Source organism: Sycon ciliatum, chromosome 2, assembly GCF_964019385.1.
Source record: "Sycon ciliatum chromosome 2, ocSycCili1.1, whole genome shotgun sequence".
NCBI lineage: Eukaryota > Metazoa > Porifera > Calcarea > Leucosolenida > Sycettidae > Sycon > Sycon ciliatum.
The window spans coordinates 38,865,290-38,887,648 of record NC_088644.1 but is presented as its reverse complement, the minus strand read 5'-3'; the positions used below and the strand labels follow the sequence as shown (position 1 = coordinate 38,887,648).

Genomic DNA, 22,359 nt, shown 5'->3' with positions numbered 1-22,359 from the left:
CTTCGTTTGAACAACGAACACAACAATCGAGGACGGCTTTGCAATGAAAAATACAGCTATACTGGAGCTGAAAAAAAGAAGAAAAAAACGTGCTCAGGATGAGACTCGAGTACACGCATACTCTCCCAGCAGGTGAAACGCAATTTTTTGTGAAAAATGCGTGTCGCCGACTGACCAGTAATTTCGCCTGACGTACATGCACCGTTGGAAAAGACCGTACTCCAACTACCCAATTAGGTTCTCAGGAGCAAATTGCCGATCTAATTACGGGTAGCACGGGTACCCTACTACCCGATGACACCCCTACTTTCAACCCGGGTACCATTCTATATAGATGACATTACAGTGAAATTTCCATTTAGCCTGCCCCCCCCCCCCCAGGGACCAGAAGGATCAGCACTATTTAGCCAAGCCACTCCACCCAAGGTCGAATGAGCAGCACTGTACACTAAATTCTCATTGTACTGTACATATACACTGAACTTGTCATTGTACTGTCGATTATACGGAATCGTCACGGCTCAGTGTTAGCTGGGCCGTTGATTGGCAGTTTTAGAACACCTTACCTCCGTTAGGAATTTGAAGAGTTCCGGTTGACTGTGCGGGTCAAGCGTGGCCTCGAAGAGCGGCATGAAGATGTTGTCCAGCATTTCTTGGAAGTTCTTGACTTGTCCCTTGGCATGGTAGACATTGCTGCATAGGTGAGCAAATGACGGCAACACCAGCAATATTCAGTAGGTTGATAAGGATCAGGATAACCGTACTATACAAGTTATAAGTCGAACCAAGAGTCCATAACCCAAGAGTATGCAACTGTGATTATGGGTGCATGCGTGGCGCGCTGCCTTCATTATGTAACTTGCCTTCATCACGCTCTGAAAGCATGCATTCAAACTCTCAATTTCTCGCACGAGCCCATCCGTTTTTGCTCGATTCGTTCCAGTACCTACACAATCTCTGAATTCTGGCGCGTGAACTCCAGTTCCGTACGAAAGTTCATTTCAAACTGGAGGGAAAGTGCTGTGTTTGATTTTCCGCAGTGCGCGGACTGCAGCTGAATGATGTAATGAAGGCAGCGCGCCGCGCATCTGGCCCATAGAAAAGAGATCACAGTTGCATACTCTTGGGTTATGGACTATTGGTCGAACTCATAACTCTTTCCGGGCTTAGGACGAGTATACTTGTCATGCAGACCCCAGTGCACCTGGGCAATGACGAGTACTCTAATTTCAGAAATTTTCAGTGCTCAATATTTTCGGTGAGGGCAAAAGGCCAGGTTAGGTGAACAGAAATGTTAGGTACAGAGAAGCAGTTCCCTATTAGATTATGTCTGTTAGTGTTGTTCGGTGTATTGAAATTCTAGGTACGAAACAGATGCACCAAAAGTACCGAAAATAAAAGTACACCAAAAATTTGTGAAATTGCAGTATACTCGCGCTATACTTGTTGTACAGTGCACATACCGTACGCACTGGCTAGATCACTGTACAAGCAGCCATAACTCTGGAAAGGATTATCGCATTGCCATGACCAGTAGCTCATTGGAACGGTCTTGCAAAGGGCTTTCTAGAGGTGTTTTTCGGTGTGGCGATAGCTCAACAAACGATCGAGCGGCGATAAATTGAACGCGCGATTTCGATCCGAACATTTTTCTTAGTTTTCGTCTGGCGATATTTTTGCAACTTTCAAGGCATTCAAGGGGATTTCCCAATGATGTGTCAAAGGCAACATAACGTATGGCACGGCTGTCTCATGCATGCGACGCTCGTTCATTCAATATGGCGGCCAAATTTTAACCTTTTTCATTTTTTACGCGACCTTGCCTAGTCGTATGTTTGCAATTTCGCTCGACTTCCATCTCAAATGGGCAAGGTCAACCGAAACCACGGGTGTTTGCCAGGTCATTCGATAGAGTTTAGAGCTTGGACTGGCCTTGCCTTCGACTGTGCGGCCGCTTGAGCGATCTTCTCGCGTCGCCCACGCGCTACGAATGGTTTCTTTCTCGACGTGGGTACAATTATTTTCGGATCGTCGCTCGATTTCGATTTCAAGGGCTCGCCAACCTCGTCAGCAATTTTTATCCACCTCGCAGGCAATTTTCTAGTATACCTCGATGTCCCAGCATTTTGATTTAGTGTATTCCTAAGCTTGACGTGCATCACTCTAACGTTTCGTGTTCAGTTTAGAGAAGTTACTTTGTTCAGAAATGGAGGCTCATGTCGACATCCTGTCTTTGTGTTGTCGCATTGGAGGGGAGAAATTCGCGTCAAGGAGTGTACAGACCAAGTATCGTGTGGCAGATCATACTGAATCCATTTTGGCAGTATTTCACCTCAATGTGTCAAAAGATGAGCCAAATGTACACTCTGACCATTTTTGCCACACGTGCAAATTGGTTATCGATTGCAATGCTGTGGGCCCAACATTCGCTGGAATTCAGCTTTCATACAACAAATTCCGATTGTTGCATGTATGGCTGAAGTCCATGGGTGTCGAGCTGGCGTCAGCGGAAAGGAAGATCGTTCACAGCCACACAAGTCCCACAGTACAGTGTGAAACACATTCCAATGATGAAGCAAAGTGGAGACATTGTCATGGCTGCTATTATATCTGCCCCATCTCATCAGTGTCGTCACATTCTTCCTTGACAAGTTAAAGAGCGCGGACAGGCTCATATGGAGTAATGGTATACCTGAGGCAGAAGTATGGATAAAGGTCGGCGGTGACCATGGCGGTGGCACATTTAAGCTCAGCTTTCAGGTAAGAATTTATCATCAGTATCAACCATTATTATAATTTTTATTATGACTGCAAAAATAAATTGCAGATTACAATGTGGCAACTGCTAGAGGTACATTGATCTCAGTATGATGTCATGTCAACATTGTGTTGTTGCTGCGGTGTCAAATTATGCCGTGCACAGGTCGCTACTATCTTGCATCTAAACACTGTCAAGAATACTGTTCCCATACGCATCTTCAACGAAAAGGATACTCCCGGGAATCTGCACGCAGCGTTAGATACGTATCAGGACCAGATAAGTGAGCTGATAGGCATGGCCTGGCAGGATAAGCGCCAGCAGGTTTTTTCTCTTCGGAGATTACGAATTTCAATCTAGCAATTATGGCTTGTCAGGCCGAGTGGTGCCAGGCCATGCCTGCATAGCCATTGTTTGAAAAATTCAATGGCCGAGGACCCTAGTCATCAGCCAAAGGAGGGCAAAGAACCAAGATCACTGATAACACTGGCAGATGACCACCAACGCTTCCTGGACGACGGGTAAAGAATGAGTCACGCCAAGAACTTTAACAACATCATTCGGCCAATCCTGCTTCCCATACCAGTTGCCGCCGCTGTCGTTCCACTGAGGTCTGCATCTGGACCTCGGTATTTTCGCATGTCCTTTCGAGCGTTTAGAAAGAGAACTTAACCAGCTTGACGTAAAACTTGCCGCTCAGTCTACTCCGGTGGATGCTGATGGAAGTGGATTCCGACTATCAGCGGCCAAAAATCAAGAAGTGTTATTTTTCGTTGGCTGAGCGTAGCGAATGAAACGAAAAATGTATTTTTTGCCAGCATTTTCACCATAGTTACGGCACCAGGATTGCGTCAGCTGGTTTTTGTCAGTGTTCTCAAACTTTTCTCTTCATCGTGGTCTTTCTCTTTTCGTTGTAGTTTCCCACCCGCCCTCCCCTTTATTCTCACTTCTGGATAGGTCCTGCAGGCTACGGTTTGTTCATTTATCTTATGGGGTTATGCTAACGGGTTTTTCCTCAGGGTTGTGCCTCCGCCGGGGTCCTGAGGTTTTTTCCGCCAGCTTCGGGCTGGTTAATTATCTGGCGGCCCCATTCACCACAGTGGTTCACGTTTTGCATCATGTTGGTGTGGTACATACGTGTATATGTATTATGTGTGAGGTGGCACGCCCTTCTTCTTGCTCATGTATACACTACGCTAAGCTCTTCCATCTTCCACTGTGAGTGAACAAAGACCACACTACTAGTGAACAGAGACCACACTACTACTACTGTGATCTGTATCTTTCTGTTGTGTGTGTGTGTGTGTGTCTGCGGTGTACGCAGAGGCCAGCTAGCTGGCAAAAAGTGCATGCCATCCATGCCCACATTGCCGAGTTGGAACAGCAGCAGACACTACTAGAACATCAGCTCCAGTTCACCGTATTCTGGACACAGCAGCACAGTGCAGACAGTGATCAATGGCAGCAGATGGCACGTCAGTTGCAGGACGGGTTGACGCACGTGTCTAGCCAACGTGCAGAACTTGAGAAACAGCAGCAGAAGCTTGAAACAGAGATTCGGAAAGCCACAGGCAAGGCGAAGGAGTTACATGGTCCATTGCAGAGCTCCTTGGATCCCGTTCTGCAGAAGCACCACACCGAGCGTCAGGTGCACCACGGTGGTGTCAGGTGTACCACGGTGGCGCATTCAATGGCAACCATGTCCATGCTGCTTTGAAGCCCACCGTGGTCACTGCCTTGACAGACGCCCCCGTAATCATCATGAGGCAGAGGTGTCCAGCCCTGGAAGCCGACGCCAAGGCAGTCTGCAGTAGATACAAGCAGCTGTTCACCAAGTACGCTGCTTGCAGTGATATTTTTAGTAAGAGCGCTGCAGTCACTGCCAAGGGGATTGCATCTTTGCGAGCCCTCATAGAAGACTTCTTGGCGTTGTGCAGGCGTGAGGTGGTCTCTCGTGGCATTGGCCACATAACCTCCAAACTTCACCTGCTCGAGGAACACGTTGTTCCCCTCATGTAGGTACTTGGCATTGGAGTTGGCTTGCTGGGGGAACACGGCGCAGAATCGATCCACTCCACCTTCAACAACTACGAAAAAAGTTTAAAAGACATTCCTGCAACAGTTTGATGGATGATGGAGACAGCGCTATAGAAAGCGATTTGGAGGTGAACGATTGGCCTCAAGTTATTCTGATTGAAGACAGCGATGATGATGATAACGTTGATGCTGATGATGGGCCACCAGCACCACCACCAGCACAACCACAGCAGCATCATGATCATCATCACCACCATGTTGATCATGAGCAGTATCTGCACGTCTACGAGGAGGTGGTCGTCACAAGAAAGGAACTTAGCGATGACGGTACAGTTCACGTAACCACCTTCACGACCAAAACTTTCAAATACAGCAATGGTGAGGAATACACCAATGTACATATGTTTGAAATGACGCCATGTCATTAGTTTGTGCGCGTGATGACACCGTGATGGGTACATTGTTTGAGTCGCTTGAATCTTACGAGTTCGGTGCAGTTTGAATCGTAGTTCTACGTTGAGTATGAGCCCCAAAGCGAAGGAAATAGTTGTGCGTGGTCTTGATGCCAAACTGGAGCAAGGTAGGGACACTGTTGGCGAGGCTAGGGCGTCGTTGAGGTGCTGTATGCTCTGAAAGCACGTGGAAGATGACGAGCAGGAAAGGAACTTTCCAGTAAGCCATAAATTGTGAAAATCCGTTGAGAAACAATTATGTTGTGACAATTTGTTTGTTGCTATCTCCACAATTGTACTGATCCACTGAATCACAGTGCCCAGACGCAGTTAATGCACTGTGACCCTGGAAGGGTTAAGGCCTAAAAGCCAAACGGAATATCCAGCAACAACCACCACAATATCAGCACCAACAGCATCTTGACTGACATAAATACAGCTTTAGGTGTGGTATATACTAGGCTTTGGTTCACACCACGGACAGCATCCTTTGCCCCAAGGCCAAGCTTGATCCTATTGGATTAGAACACAACTCTCCACACCAACCTGTAGTAGCTGTAATGCAACTCCTACAAACACACTGTTTCACAATTGATTTCAGACACATGCACTTACTACAAGCGTGGTATCTGGATGAGGTAGCGAATGTTAGGGCTTGCCAGCTTGTTGGCGACCGCCCACTTGGCCAGCTTGCTCCATTCGTCACGTGACCGGCCGTAGATGCTGACTCTTGGCTCGGCCATCTGATACTTACTGTCCTCCAGGTCATCAATGACTTCCTGTATTTACAACATAGCGTGATGTGACAACATGAAGAGGATTTTTTAAATCTTTGTTATAAAGTTATAGTCAAGTATAAGTTCTTGCTGCACTAGTAGGCAAACATTGAATGGCGCTAAGAATTGTCTAGGTCATAGTAATGTTATAAAACAGAATCTTTAGCGTCTACACTGTGATGCACAACTACCGTAAAGTACCGTTGATCCGCCCCCCACGCCATGTCACTTCCCAGCTGGGTTTTCGGCGGGGGGGGGCGGGAATTAAATTAAGGCTGTCAAGTGCAGTACGATGTACAACACATAGAAGTTCAGACTCGATGTGCTGGATTGTGCACATTTTCATCCTGGATCGGCAAATATTGTGTACAGCAGTGCATGCGTCGGTTCAACATCGTATTCTTGTTGTATACGCCGAGGTCGCTTCACAGGTAGAAAATCGACAGGGGGGGGGGGGGGGGGAATTAGAGAGAGGGCGGATCAACGGTACTTTACGGTACTATTACTTCTAGCCGATAACATATCAAAATGCTAGATACTGGTGCTAATCAGCTCACCCTCAGCAGCTGAGCAAAGAACTTTCCCTCGATGTAGTTGTCTGTCTTGAGGAAGATCTCACGGAAGCGACTCTGGCCTGGACAAAGTAATGAAAGATAGAGAAAGTTGCCAATGTTACATAGGGCACCCGCAGCACGTTACTTCATCGATAGTTTCCTCTTTTATGTATCTGAAAATCTTACCGACTGGGTTGTATTTCAAGTTGAACTTGTCAAAGCGATGGAATGTATTGCGATCCTGCAAATGGAAAAGAAATAAAAAGCGTGTGTAAATACAATGGAAGCTGACAGGAACTCAATTGAGAATGAATTTGACACATTTTCCATACATTTCAAGCATTGACTAGCCGGGGGGGGGGGGGGGGGGGGGGGCAATGGGAAGAAATTTTGGAACAAGACAATGGCAGAGCCCGTATTCGGCATGCACATGTACGACCCAGTGGCCCAAGAGACAGCGCACAATGGGATTTCCTGCAGTGCCCACAGCATAGTTTTACGGTTCAACTTTGCCCTACATGTGGGAGCCCTCGGCACGCATCAGTTTCAGCTGCCTAGTGTGGCACTCACCGCATGCACGTCGAGCATGTCCACGGAGAGATGATGCGGTGTCAGGTTGAGACTGGTGAAGACCTCGCCAAGCGTCATGGGCTTGCCGTCGGCATCCTGACAGACCGGAGTGTCCTTGTCCTCGCGCGCTCGCTTCTTCATGAAGCGCAGAAGGTGCTTGTGGTTCATCCATGACGCAGCGTGGACGTGAGTGTCAACCTGCAAGTTAGAGCATGAACAAGCCATAGGTATATACTACCATAAAAAAAAAAGGAAAGTTCAGCCGTTTGCATCCTACTATACAATTGTGCTGAGAAACACAACCAGCTTACAGTCCATTCATAAAAAGATGAGCTCTGGCTCTGGCGAGCTCCCGTATTTGGCGATTTTTCGTGATTTCATCGTACACAGTGCAGTGCTGCGAAATTTGAAATTTGAAAAAGGGTCCAAAAAGGGTACCTGAACTGGGGTTCGAACCGCACAATGCACTGTTGCAGACGGGGTCAAACGGCCTGGATTTTTATGGTTTTTCCCAATTCAATGCTTTGGGGGCAAAACCTGGCCGAAATCCTATTCTTGTTATGGCTTGCTTTTTGGAGAAAAAAACTTCAGAAACATAATTGGAAGAGGATTCCATAGAGGATTGCAGAAAAAAATTCTAAAAAAACTCAACGTTTGACCCATTTATGGCCAAAAGCTAGAAGTTCATTTTTTTCTGAATGGACTGTAGGAAGTTTCGCTTGTGTCAGGCCACCACCATGTCTGATATGCCAAGGTGACATACGTATGGTCTGATATGCCAAGGTGACATACGTATGGTCTGATATGCCAAGGTGACATACGTATGGTTGTTGTTGTTGTTGTTGTTTTCTTCATTTGAATTCGCTTGAACCAAACGGACAGAACTGTTCAGTGACAAGGGAGCGAATGATGAGCGTCATAATCACTATGCATCAAAAACATCTCAGAGAAAAATGAGACAGACTATATTAAAGGAGGGTTTGCACAACACTTGTACATAAAGGGGAGTACGAGAACAAAGGCGCGGCTGAAGTCGAAGCAAGAAAGCAATCAACGCCAGAGATGTTTTTGTCCACCAAAAACAGAGAGAGAGAGAGAGAGAGAGAGAGAGAGAGAGAGAGAGAGAGAGAGAGAGAGAGAGAGAGAGAGAGAGAGAGAGAGAGAGAGAGAGAGAGAGAGAGAAAGAGAGAGAGAGAGAGAGAGAGAGAGAGAGATCCGAGAGAGAGAGAGAGAGAGAGAGAGAGAGAGAGAGAGAGAGAGAGAGAGAGAGAGAGAGAGATAGAGAGATCCGAGAGAGAGAGAGAGAGAGAGAGAGAGAGAGAGAGAGAGAGAGAGAGAGAGAGAGAGCGAGAGAGAGAAAGAGAGCGAGAGAGAGAGAGAGAGAGATCCGAGAGAGCTTTACCATGGGTGGCGAACAAGCAAAACCAGTGCAGAAGCAATGGTGAGGTTGATTGAGTGCAGGTTGCCCACCTACCTAATATTTCCCTATGTATCTAAATGAACTCTAACGTCCCCTATTTGAAAACATCTCGCCCCATACGGAGGACTCCTGATCGCAAATCATACCTATCCATATATATTGGGTACTGCCATCGTACAGCGAATAAATAAATAAATAAATAGATCCATTTAACAGCACTCAAACATTAGGCTATTCTAGTACTGGGTATCTAGAACTTGAAGTGAAATTCAAAATCAGCCAAGCAAACACACCTTGCGAACATTGTAGAAGTCTCGGTGAGGACAACGCTTAGCCGAAGCGACCTCACGCCCTTCGTTTAGCAGACTGTGCATCTCGTACCGAAGTCCTAGGTAGGAGAGTCGCCGGAAAGCGAATGATTTCCTGCACAGAGTGGGAATCACAAACATCATACATATGGAAGAGATCTGCAACACAAGTCGCATTGCATTCATTAAGGGTCATGGGATTGTCGAATTCACATGTCGCCGAATTTCGCTGGTACTATTTCCTTGCCTTACATACATGAATAGGACATTACTACATGTAGTGGCAATTAACTATCCATAGACATGCATGTGGCATATCCAGAAGCATGGTCACTCTTGCAAATCACCATTGAACGGCCATTTCGACAGTGCCAAGTCCAAACATATCCCTCGGTGGTAAAAGAAAAAGACAGAAACTACACTCTCTACGAAGTAAGGGTGAGGCTTCTTGCAGTTTCATTTAGAAGAAAGGCATTCGAACAAACACGCGTTTTCATATCAATTTATTTTATTTTAATAGCAACATTTCGGCATTTCGCCTCCATCTCGTCATAATAAGGCAAAGGAACGGCTATGTATACACTCTATTTAAAGACAATATCACCATTACCACTACCACGGTCTTATGCTGCAATTCAACAGACACATCTGTAGAATAAATCCACCCTTCGGGCTTCATCAGGCCAAATTTTGGAGAGATATAATTATTATTGAATTGCAGCGAAACACCGTCATGGCAGTCGTAATATTGGTTAAAAGATGATTAATTGGTTGCAGTGGAGACTCCGAATATTTCAGAGACTACCCCGCAAACTTACACTGGGCCATGAACGGAGAGTGCCAACAGGACATTGAAATCCTCAATAAATGTCTTCCAGTTAGGCTGCTTCAAGTTCTGGATTTCTTCGCCCGTCTCCTGGTTGACGAGCCTCACGACTCCATCTTGTGGAACCGGTACACCGTACTTGACAGTGCTGTCTACTTCGGGCACTTCAATGTCCTCAAACTTTGGTGGAATGGGCAGCGGGGGTGGAGGACTTGGAGCACGTGCTGCAGAGCAAAGAAATCACGCAGGAATCCAGTGGAAGGATATTAATATTGTGGTAAAACCATTGTCTTGACCATTCACCGGTAAAACGCTTGACCATTTATTCTAGCTATGCACACTAGTTTGCCTTTGGGTTTCAATCTAGTCCGCTTTTTCTCAAGGCACCTACACCCATCCCATGTCGATGACACTAGTGATACCTAGCCATCAAAGTGGTGCATTACAGGCAAAATACAGTGGTGGAAAATCCTTCTTGCAGGTGTTCCAAATTGCTCACACAATATCTTGCTAACTGCTACGCATAACTCGGCAGTTTATTCAATTCATTAAGGTAAGACTTGAAAACATCTCCAGCCCGAACAGGCTCTCAGCTGCACCACAAGAATATAGCACTGCCAATATTTCGTCCATTGAGCATCATCAGGGCAAAGTGACAGTGATAGCATAATCAACAGTACATACACGAGGAGGAGCTAGACGTTTGTCTACCGCGTCCATCACCGGCCGCACGCTGCTTGCTGTTGAGCACGCGCTCGGTGGTGTTGCAGAACGGCTGGGCACTCTGCTCCATGTAATCCATTCGCATGACCAGTGCCTGCGTCAGGATGGCGGACGCCTCTTCCAAATCAGCTGCTCCAACCTACAGCCGGGAGGGAAACAAGCAGAAGTCCACATCGCAACATGTGTCATTACCACATCTCGTCGACTTGCACCGAGAAGCAGCCATGAACGGTTGAATGTGCATCCAGTAGGCAGCTGTATGCTGCGGCTCTCCCAAGGCCGTATATTCATATGTACAGTCAACCTACCCTTTTTGCGATAATTATTATCATTCTAAAATTTTGTTAGAGAGGAAGTTTATAACAGCAAGAATTTTTGTACTGCTCTTGTAACGATATTTTTTCTCTAAAACCAAATCATGCACTACGACATACATGTATGAAGTGAACCAGTTAACCTCATACCAATATCACCCTTATCGACAATTCTCGGTCTGGCGCAAATATCGTTATACGCGTAGGTAGATTCACTGTACAAACTTGGAAATTTTATCGATAACCTGTTTCAGTTGTGCATTGGCAGGGACTTACTCCGGTTTCACATCCAACCACTTGCAGACGACTATAGTCCACATCAGCATGGCTAGCTAAGCTAGCATCACTGCTGCTTATACTATTGTCACCACTATCAGCACCATTGCTATTCGTACTCTCATGCTGGTGGTGATCATAGCTGGGATCGATGTTCCGTTCTGCTTCAGCTTCAAGCGGTTTAGATAATGATTTGGTCGGAGATGTCAAGACTAAATCTGACAAACGTTTTCCCAAATGTACTGCACCGCCCGAGTAGGTGTTCGCTCGACGTCTTGGCACATTACTGGCTTGCCATGTAACGGGATCTATTGGTGACGGAATCGACTGCTCTACCCGTTCGTCCGAGTCTAGCCATGGAGTGCTGTTCGCGTCCAGGAACAAAGAATTGCCGTCCGGAGTTGGGCTGCATCTACCCAGGTGCGCCTCGATGGGCGACACCGATAACAACGAACTGGCCGCATCCAAACTACAAGAGCGACGACGAGTTCGGGGCACGGAGTGATCTCTGCCTGGGAGGTTCGCTGCTGTCGGCACTGCCACACCGTGAACGGACGGTAGGTCACTGTTCCGACACCCTGCCACTATACTAAAACTGTGCAGTCGCTCTGCCGCAGCCACGTCGACAGCTTGGTCGGAGGTGGCCTGCGCCATACTCCTTGCCTCCATCCGCGCCTGCATGACAGCTTCTCTGTGTATTTCAGCCACCGTTCTCTCCTCCGTCGGGTTTGGATCGCAGCAAAATATTTCCTCGCTGTCGTCTTCCAACAATGCTGGCATTTGACTTTGAGAATCTTCGCAAGTGCTGACAGTCACAGAAGGCGGCGACCTATGGCTATGGTGCAGTCCACTTCGATGCTCCATGTTTTCTCCGATGAGTGCACTGGCCACTAGTGCAGTAGTGGCTTTGCTGACGTGTTGCGTGCCTCAAAAACGCGACCAGCGGCACTGCGCTGTAGCCCGTGTAGGCTGTAGGAGACCTACAACTAAAAAAAGTAGCTAGCTGGCTGCACACTACAGTACTTGGTTCCAATCCAAGCACCTAACAGTTTTTTTCTGCTGAAAGGGGAGGCTCAACTCAAGTGCCAGCTGTAGACTGTAGCCAAAACTAGGCAAAAGAAAGCACTCTTCTCTGGTCCGCTGGACGTAAAGTCACATCTGCCATACACCAAACACCAACCCGAACTCAAGGACACCCAGCCAGCAGATGAACGTTACGTCCACGTAAAAGCCCCCCGGAAGTGGGCCACAACTTCTTGACTCGACTGTCACTCCCTAGCTCTATTCTTCACGGCACAGATTGTTGGCACAAACTCAGAGAGTCAGAGCATGCCGATACCGCCACTCGCCATGATATTGCACGGATTCAAAGCAGGTCATGCGCGACTGTCGAGGAAGAAAGATAAAACAGCAATGATTTGAAAAGAGCTTGAAGCGCTCAGCTCACGTCTACTACCGCCCACACGCACGTCTGCAGTGCCGCCATGCGCCAAAGCATGGACGCTCTTGCCAGTCTTGGGGGTGTCTCTTGTCTGTCGTGTGGAAAACGGTAGACGTCATGTACAATCATTGTGCATGTACTTTGTAGCATGTTCTTCCAGCAACTAACTAAAAATAAAATAATTACTTCTAAGCGTCCTTCTCATGATCTATAATATGAGTCCATGTCCTCCACACGGTCCACCGCCGGCACCTGGGCACCGGGTACCGGTAGACCATCCTTCTGCTAGTGTTACTGTTAGTGTTAGGTAACTACCGGCGCGGTAGATCTACACCATGCATAGCCAGCGACTACTTGGCACTAGCCATTGATGAGCACACTTTTATACTGTCGACATGTCTTTGACTTTTTATAATGCGCATGATGAGAATGGCGCAAATCCCCTCATACAATGTATCATTATCATGTCGCCTCGCCATGATGACTGATGTACACGTATCTTGACTGAGTACGAGGTCAATACCGGTAAAGCTGAGTAAAAGACCGAGCTAGGTCGCAGGCGAAGCCGAGGTCTTTTACGAGGTTTTTTTATTTCCTATTGTAGGCTATACTGACCAAGTACGACGTCAATATTAGATTTATCACGACTAGCCAAAGCCTGTGGTATTCAATCTCTAAAAAGGAGTCAAATATAAGCAGTCAATATAGCCCTAAGGAGTGAAATATGTATATTATTATAACAAGGGACCGAGTGTATTAATATACATGACGCATGGAGAGGTATAAATATATTATATTTATACCTCTCCATGCGCAAGCTCAAGAGCAAAAAGGAGTGAATATAGCTTTCTTTCCCTAAAAAGGAGTGAATATAGCTTTAGAGAAAGAAAGCTATATACACTCCTTTTTAGAGAAAGAAAGCTCCTCAGTGGGTTTTTTTGATGGTTTTCCTCAGTGGTGTATATACCTCCTGAGTGGTGTATATTGAACAGTGTATATGGAAATTATAAATTTCATGGGAGATCTGGTATATGAGTGTGGGTGTATATGGAGTGAGGTATAAGCATGAATATTCGACTGCTTAGGCATAGCAAAAATCTATGGGAGTCAATACTAAGGGAGTGATAAAGTATTACTATTAGTAAAGTCCAGCGCACACAGTACACAAAAAAAAGAAAAAAATCCTCAGCCTAGTCTCTTGTTTCTGAGACCTCACTCCAATTAACAATCGAATAATGCGAATCAAATCAATTATGGTCCTAGAAAATTTTGGGCCTGGCCCATCAATCATCAGTTTTTGTTTTTTGTTTTTTGTTTTTGTTTTTTTGGGTGCAGTGGCAATGGTAGATCTATAGACGCGGCCGGCAGACAGGATCCTGGCATAGGGAAAGAACTGTTGGTTGATGCATGTCCGTGGCCAGGACCCCACATTTCCAAAGTGGGTGACTGTCACTAGGCTATGGGTGCTCGCAGTGGGCATGATGGCATCTTTTTATTTTTTATTTTTTTATACTGAAGTGCACAATGCAGTAGAGAACGTAATGGGAAGACAGAACCAATCTTTCAACAATCTACACAATGTATCTACTCACTGGCCTGTTTATTACAGGCTGTTGTTTTCCTCTTCCTGTTCATGGTCAGGTAGTGCCCGTGACCTGCGTGGTATTCTATCCGGCGGCAAATAGCCTCCAAAGTTTGCCAGTTCTTGTTTACCCTTTCCGTTCTTAATCTCTCAGGAAGCCCCAGACCCTCCCGCAACCCACCTCAAAGGTAGCAGCGGCCCTATGTTTTTCTTCTTCAGCAAAATGGCATGATGCCGCGTCAGGTGTTTCGCTTCCCGGACTGTCTACAATCTCTTGTGAGTGATAACAGCAGCAAGAAAGCCATGAATGTGACACAGTGAGTCGATAACAGCAAACAAGTACAGGAAGTTAGCCAATGAAAGTACGTAGTCGCGTCCCGAGCCAATGCGTTCTGCGTCCTGCTTACTGTACCCGCGCAATTAGTGCTCCTGGGGCATTATTCAAGAGACGGCACTATTTTTTCAATTCTAGTGCATTTGCGTCATCCAGCACAAAACAAAGCAAAACAGAACCTAATGTTTACTGTGAACTATCACGACTCAACAGAAACGGCAACAAGAACTGCGATTTTGGTCCTGAAACCACCAGTTCAATGACATGGACAAGAAAATTAGCAAAAGAACACAAAATTTGCACATGCGCTTGGTTACAAGCTCGGTGGGGGGGGGGGGGGGGGGGGGGCACTATTCAAGAGAGGGCTTTATTTTTTCACTGGCTCTTAGAGACTGGAGTACTATCCGAGATAGGGCACTATTCAAGAGTGGGCTCCAATCGCGCGAGTACGGTACTTGTGCCATGGTTGCACGGAGACCCGGGAGAGTGGTGGCGTTGTACTCGGACAATTCAGCATTCCATTGGCCACTATAATGTACAGGACAGCCTGATTCTATACTTGAGTATTCATAAGTTCATAACGGTGTAAGTCATGCTTCTCTTTTGGTGGCTTGACCCATAGAGGGTGGTGGTGTTCCTGCGGATGCAGTAAACTCGGCCTCTAGCCCGAGCCTCACGCGAACCGTGATTTTTGTGAGGCATTCTGGTGCCGATGATACATATGCAGCTACTGTAGTATAGTTCCAATACAGGTTGCATTCATATTCCGCAACCAGGCAGAGTAGCGTGAAATATATTTTGAAAAAATGGTGGCAATTCGAAACTCGGTAGATCACCAGTGTCCATGGTTTCTTGATGTTCAAATGAGAAGTCCGGCGAAAAAATTAAATTTCAGAGTCGGTAGAGTTTCGGGCGCTGAGTCTAATGGTGTTGGTCCCATGTGTCTCCGCCAAAGCGTTCTCGAGATATTTCCGTTTGAAAAACTGAGTTTCGGGGGGGGGGGGATACGCCATGACGTCATGCGGCCGCGCCACACCCTCCGCAACGTCATAGCGTGCAGCTAGGTCAAAAGGAGTGCGTGAAAGCAATAGTGTCAATGCTATTTCAAATGATTTGGCGACCGATAATAGGTGGTGTAAGCGACCCCGAAGGCGGAACTCCATTTGAGAGTGAGGATGCCGCCATGGCTGACCTTCGTGAGTTCGGTCTGGGGCTGAGAACCTCGGTATTCAGCTGAAGAAATGGCAGCGCCGGCCGGTCAAGAGTGAGCGCTGCTGCGTTTCCGACTGATGAAGAAGCAGCAGCTATTGCAGACGAGGCTAGTGGTGAAACGAATATCAAAACTCAGTAGCCGAACGAATATTCTTTCGTTAACACGGATGACATCACACGCCCTCCTCTCAGTCATTTTATTGGATAGGGTCACTATTATTAGGCATGACAAACGAAGGCACATATTTCTCCACCATTTCTAGGTCAATTTTCACAAAATCCCCAGCTGAAGTGCATTTTACACGCTCAAAAAACAGCTCAAGACGTGATTTTTCGTTTGACCGCCATAACTCCATTCCAGGACCTCGAATCGCGTCCGGATTGCTTCGAGACGACAGCTGAGAGTTTTCTAATGCCGATGGAACTTTCGATGAAGCGGTTCGGTCGAGTATTCGCGAAGGTACGGAAGTTTGAAGTCGCCGGGTAAACTCTGCATACCCAGTTAATAGCGAACATTCGTCATGAGAAATATTCGTTCGAATGTGACAAACCGAAAGAACATTCGAATATTCGGTCTATTCGTTTCACCACTAGGTCACGAGGCTGATAAAATTATCAGATCTCTGGAGAGCAGAGTCGCCAAAATGGAGAAGAGTGATGTGAGTGCTCTAAATGTTGTTCCACACCGATTCGCTTGGACTCCAGTAGCCTGCCACATGGTGATGTTTTGGTATGACTTGGCATATTTCGGACTACTCAATTGGCGGACAGTGCAGGCTCTTTGAACCATGGGCACGAGTCTTCGATTCAAGGCTCGCAACACTACGGGATCTGAAAGTTTTAGGTCCGGGAGCTGTTCGCTGTTTTGTCACTTGTCACGTTGTGCACTCATCTTTGTAGCATAACATAATGAGGCGGGACTATTCCATGCGGAAAACTAAAATTTTCTTTCTCACAGTCAAAGCACAACCACTGGCATCAGCAAGGAGCAACGCACGTTCCCTGACTACATGACTTTACATACGACTGATACATGTACTTCCTCCGTATACAAAAACTTCGTGACTTTTTTTTTAGGGCTGCGCATAGCTCTGGAATTGTTCCGTTTGACTTGGATTAACACTCGTGGCATTGTCTAACCTGTTTACAAGCTATATACAAAGAAAAAAGCAACTCGGACGAATGAGATTGAGTTTATTCAGAGTCTTCGTCGCTCCTGTCATTGTCACCTGACGACGCTGACTCCGCATCGCCAACAGTCGCTGCTTCCGCTCGAATTTCGTTCAGATTCTTTTCAGCTCCAATGGCAATGATGATCCGACGAGGGACTTTGGCTAGCGTACTCTTCATTTCCAGAGCTGTGTACGAATCGGTGTCAACTATATTCAGTCGTTCCAACCCGCGACCTCCATTATGCCGTGAAACGAGTCGCTCAAGCACATCCACACGCTTTGAATTTTCTCGGCAGGAGAATCCTCCCAGCATTCTACAACGGCTTCGACGAGGTCCCTGCGATTCCCCCAGGCCACAACGGAGATGTCTGGCTGGAGTGGAGAGAGGCGAAGAAAGCCAGGTTGTCGACATTCCGACCGGAGTCTGCGCTGGTTGCACGACGACTGAAATGTTTCATCTTTCCCTGCGAGCGGAACCGATTTATGTTCTCACGCTGCGTATGGGGCCGCGCACTGCAAGTACGAGCCTGGCCAGTTTCAGGGCAGCGAGTGCCGCGTGAGTCGTGACTCCGTGTTCCAGGCGCGAGCTCCACTTCGTCACGGTGTCAGTTTCGAGCAAGTAAGTGTTAGTTTTTTTGTCATTTGACTCGTGAGTTCCTTTCGGCAACGTCCTCACACGCATGGCTTCCGTGGAGAATCTGTTCAAGATCAACCACACCTACCTCAACATGAATGTGGGTTGTCGATGACAGCCTTTGGCGCGGTTCGTTGAGCAGGTTCTTGCTCAAAAACACCGTTGAAAAAAAGTCACGAAGTTTTTGTATACGGAGGAAGTACGAGTGTAGTACATGACAAGTCCGTGTCTTGACTAGTTCTGTTGATTCTTGTGACTCGAGTCTTGCTACCCCAGCCCGGCAGTGCGGGAGTACTCAGCTGTCCCCGGGGAAAATTGATATTCTGCGGCCGCGTTTATTTCCGCGTTTTTTGCGATTTTTAAAAGACGGCGTTTTCCGCGATTTTCCCGCGTTTTTGAACTTTTTTGTTGCACCACACGTACACACAGTGCACTGTTCGGTCAACAACGTCTCATCGTGGCGGCTTTTTACTCAAATATGACGAGTGCTTGCACCAGAGACTTGTAACTGATTGATTTCACTACATACTCACTGAAAATTGCCGCACATCAATATTATTCACCGCATATTTACCGCAAATTCACCGCAAACTATGCCATATTATGCCGCCTTTTTCCCCGCGTTTTTTGCGATTTTTCCGCAATTTTCCCCGGGGAAAGACTCAGTAGTTCCGTGTGTGATGAGCTTGTTGACTACACTAAAGCTAGTATGCACGCAGCGCAGAGCCAGAGCAGAGGCCAATGCGGACAGAAAAAGTCCAACTCGGAAACGGCAAAAATATGGGAAAACCTCGTGGTTTGCCGAACTGAAAATCACAGGGTACGTAGTGTTTGTAACACTGAATCGAATGGTCTTGGTCCGAAGAAGCTGCGACAAACGGTTCCCCAATCGAACGCGCTCCGAATAAGGCCATTTTGCACACAACTAGATGGTGTCACTTGTTTGGTGTGGCTACCTAGTTGTACCTGGCTGCACGCTGTGACGTCATCACCTGGATCTGGGTGATGCGTGCTCAAATTCGCACATGCTCGATTGGCCGTATCTGACGAACCATAGGCCGCAGCCTCCTCGGACAAAGACCATTCGACTCAGCGCCCCGAACTCTACGGACTGTGAAATTTAAATTTTCCACCGGACTTCCCTTAGTACAGTACGAATTCTTCTAGACTGTGTCATGCAACGTATGACCCTAATGGCCCTGTCTGTAAAACAGTGTGCCCACTATAAGTAGGACTAACAACACGTTAGTATTAGTAGTCATTTTAGTTGACAGCATGTTCCAAGGCGGAGGACGCACCGACGGACATGCTGTCAACCAAACAACATGTTTTCAATAGGGCTTACTGATATCTATTAGGTAACGTTAGTACTAGTACTACCGCTAGTAGCCATGTAGCTCATTGTTTCTTTCTCGCAAGCCGCTCACCTCATCAAATGTATCGGCTTTGGCAACGGTGATGCGTTGGAAATCCAGCGAGTCCTCGTACGAACCAAACTCCATGTACGTGGGCTGACGGGGCAGACTGCGAGATCTGGCACCTCCTGTAGAGGTGGTGATGGGAGACAATCGGGCTTGCAGCACATCTTCCTGGTGTAAGCCGATCGCTCCAGGAGGATCGCGCGCAACAGGAGAGAATGCGGCGAACGACAGACCATCTACCGGACATGTTAGTGCGTTAGGGTCATTGAACAGCATAAACGCTCCTCTGCCTGCAACGCCATCCGGAGATACAGCACAGAAGTCAGTGAACACAGATGCTGGTGGTTTGTCCGAGGCACTGTTAGCTGGTCGTGGGCACGTCTCATCAACCGTGGATTGGTACTGGTAGAGGCGTTCTCGCACCTTGGCGACCTTCTCGCTGCCCAGCCACGACCGTCGACTCGACGTGGAGTCGTGAAAGCCATCAGCTGACGCAGATTTTACTTGCGACTCGTTCCTGATGTCCATATCCAGTGGGGCGCTTGGAGATTTCGGCCTGACCCCATTCATTATTTTGATCCTCAAAGACCAAGTGTGCAATTATTTTCTTCTACTGCTTATGACCATTGGCATTAGGCATTATTACATATAGCGTAATCGCTACCAGGTGCCATGCCAGGGCTTTAGATCCGGTACTACAAGTATGTTCAAGGCGATCTACTAGTACTACTACTGAGTCTGTACTAGCACCTAAAATCTTCGTGAGATCAGACTGATAACATTAAACAATCAGATAAAGATGGTTCTTTGTAGAAAAAATGTAGGTCTAGGATGAGTATAACTATAATAGTACTCATCCTATCCTAGACCTACATTTTTTCATTTATGAATGATGAGATCGATGTGGTCCGACTCCTATACATGACATTAATTTTAATTTTTGTACTGTCGACCATGTCATGAGTGATGTAGATATAGATCCTGCGACTGCTGCGAGTGTGCATATGCGCATGTGCGACGTGGACTCCTATCGATCGCCGTATCGGAGTATGTGACTATGTATATGTCTCTATGACTGAGTGATCACTGATCATCATGACTGATGAGTGATATCAAGAGTGCATAACGACGTAGACGTAGTCTTGGTGATAATAATTATATCCCCGCAGTACGGAGTACTATTACTTATTAGGCAGACTGCAAACACGTGCCAGTCGTACCTGTAAGTCCTAACCTTGTATGTCCGGCGTCCTGCCTAGCGCGCCTCGGTAGTTACCGTAGGCAGGGGGGAGAGAGGGCTCTATTCGAGAGGGGGCTTTATTTTTTAGTACATGTAGCCTTGTACTTTGTCTTTGTATAGTAGACTCGGGCGGATTATGCCTAACTCACTGGCACACACATGCACATGTCGCACCGATGATTATCATGATTATTGTCAGACTACATGTAGACGCGTAGATCGCGAACATTTTATCAGGGACGACACAGTGTCACTTGTCAATGTCAGCGCTGTGTTTGGCCACTGCACCATCGTGCATCATCTCCAGCTGCAGCTGGGTCAGGAGGTGTGCGCGGGGGTGGTCAAACTATGCAGACTGCCGCCAAAGAATATCAGACATCAGAGTGACAGTGTCTGCCAGAAACTAGAAGTCGCCACATGCATGCAGACGATGCAAATAAATTTTAAAATAAGAACCGTGCATCGCTTGTCATTCGTATTCCTAATTCCTATGGACTAGTGGTAGTGCAGTGACTACATGACTGTACTTGTGGGTGTCGTGTGCGCACTGCGTAGACCATGTACAGACTTTTGATTGTCTGTTTTCTGATGATCGCTTTATACATGTACATGTACATGTAGTGCGTGAAAATCAGCGTTAAAACACTTTTTCTGTCCTCTTATTGTTTGGACTTTTGATTGTATTCTGCATGTACATGTACATGTACAATGCAAATATCATATAGACTTACATGTACTTAGTACTGTACACTCCACGGGTTGTTAGCGATGGTGAAGAACGGACTGATCATGATTGTTACATGTACTATAATGTTAGTGCTTTTTTGAAGGAGGTGAAACGGAAAAAAAAGTCTGAAGAAAACATTGGTTGCCACTGCCAAGACTCGAACCAGGGACGATCACTAATGACCAGCGAATCAGCGACCCTCTGTTTGACCATTTTGGCATCCAATGTCTGACCTGTGGGAGCCAGCCGTTGGCTGGTGATATTACAGGCGTCATGGCCTGTTCGCTTGATGAAGTAAACTAAAGAATACCATACCAAATGTGCGAGAATCACCCTGGTTTCAGAGGCCACCTGCGTTCAAAGACCATCATAAGTATTATGATGGTATTATGCAGGTCCCATGGCGTGGGGCTATGAGTGGGTGCTGAAATCAGGTTTCAACCGTTTCATGCACCTGAGAATCTCCTTTTAAAAGTTATGTTGGATTTTCAGCAATTTTCAGTATCTTTCCACGATGGTTTGTATCTTCTTTTTTGTTGTTCCTGCGAACCCTTGTACAATAAACAGTAAACACTATTTGCTCCTAATTTCACCCGAGACACAGAGTACACGACTTACCTCATCGCAGTCGTCCGGCTGTATTAGATCGATTTTCTGATAGTCCAGGCACTTCTCAACTTCATCATACTGCATGTAGGTTGGTCGACGGACCAGAAGGTGCTTCTTGTGGGAAGCTTCACCCGGACTTCGGGGCGAAATATCCCCTTGGAGAAAGTCCTCCACGTGATGCGGGTTGGGACTCGTGGGTTCTTTGACAACAGGAGCATAAGCAGAGAATGACAAACCATCCACAGGACATGCTAGATCAGGAGCGGGATCATTGAGCAGGGCAAACGCTGCGCTACTGCCCGCTCCCGACGGGAAGTCGGAGAACACTGATGCGCATTTGGACGAGTCATCCCTAGCTGAAAACTGCACGTGAAGGCGTTCTCTCATCTTTGCTACCGACCCGCTGTCTAGCCACGTCCTGCGTCTGGACCTCTCGTGGCCTCTGCCATCATCAGCATCTGACGAGGACCCTCTGGCTGCGCCATTGTCGGCCGCAGAGCTCTCAGACGCTAACCTCCAGCTTCTGGTATTGCTGCGGCTTTCAAAAAATGCGGATTCTTCAGAATTGTCCGCCATTGCCAAGGCCAAAACAGAGAAGTATTGCGTGATACAAATTAGACAACTGTAATTCCAATTCTATAGTTGCAATACGATCAGTGTATTGAATGATCTTTCTGAAATGCACTCGCACCTGCACCAGTCGACTTCTTCCTGGTTCTGGTTAGGTGGCGGCATATTTATGGAGGACTGTGTGCGGTGTGAAGAAATGAGATTTCTTGTACACTGCACGTGTGGTGGCATCGAAGTAACGACGTTACGTGGTGTGGGGGAAGTGATGAACAGCGGACAGACGCGCCGCAGTACAGCGGATGCTAGACACTGCCTGAACGTTTTGACCTGCGCGTCTTGATCTTCGTCGCCTTTCCCGACCCGATCCTTTTCACGGCAGAGTGCAGGGGTACACATCCCACAT

The 22,359-nt window shown here is 47.0% G+C and overlaps 1 protein-coding gene across 3 annotated transcripts in view; it reads right to left on the bottom strand.

Annotated features, from left to right (window-relative positions):
• Window positions 1-22,136, bottom strand: part of LOC135810010 (AMP deaminase 2-like) — a 27,357-nt gene extending 5,221 nt beyond the window's left edge. Inside the window, exons 1-9 of one of the 3 annotated variants that reach the window (XM_065323465.1) lie at window positions 21,396-22,136; window positions 10,386-10,563; window positions 9,694-9,925; window positions 8,861-8,990; window positions 7,148-7,345; window positions 6,764-6,818; window positions 6,581-6,657; window positions 5,863-6,026; window positions 567-693 (exon numbers count right to left, since the gene is read on the bottom strand). In XM_065323465.1, coding sequence (XP_065179537.1) covers window positions 567-693; window positions 5,863-6,026; window positions 6,581-6,657; window positions 6,764-6,818; window positions 7,148-7,345; window positions 8,861-8,990; window positions 9,694-9,925; window positions 10,386-10,563; window positions 21,396-21,962 — 1,728 coding nt within the window. In that variant the 5' untranslated portion in view covers window positions 21,963-22,136. Of the gene's footprint in view, window positions 1-566; window positions 694-5,862; window positions 6,027-6,580; window positions 6,658-6,763; window positions 6,819-7,147; window positions 7,346-8,860; window positions 8,991-9,693; window positions 9,926-10,385; window positions 10,564-11,014; window positions 12,413-18,816; window positions 19,574-21,395 lie in introns of those variants that run through there. The other 2 variants (XM_065323467.1, XM_065323464.1) reach the window with 2 other exon arrangements.
• Between the last annotated feature and the right edge of the window lie 223 nt (window positions 22,137-22,359).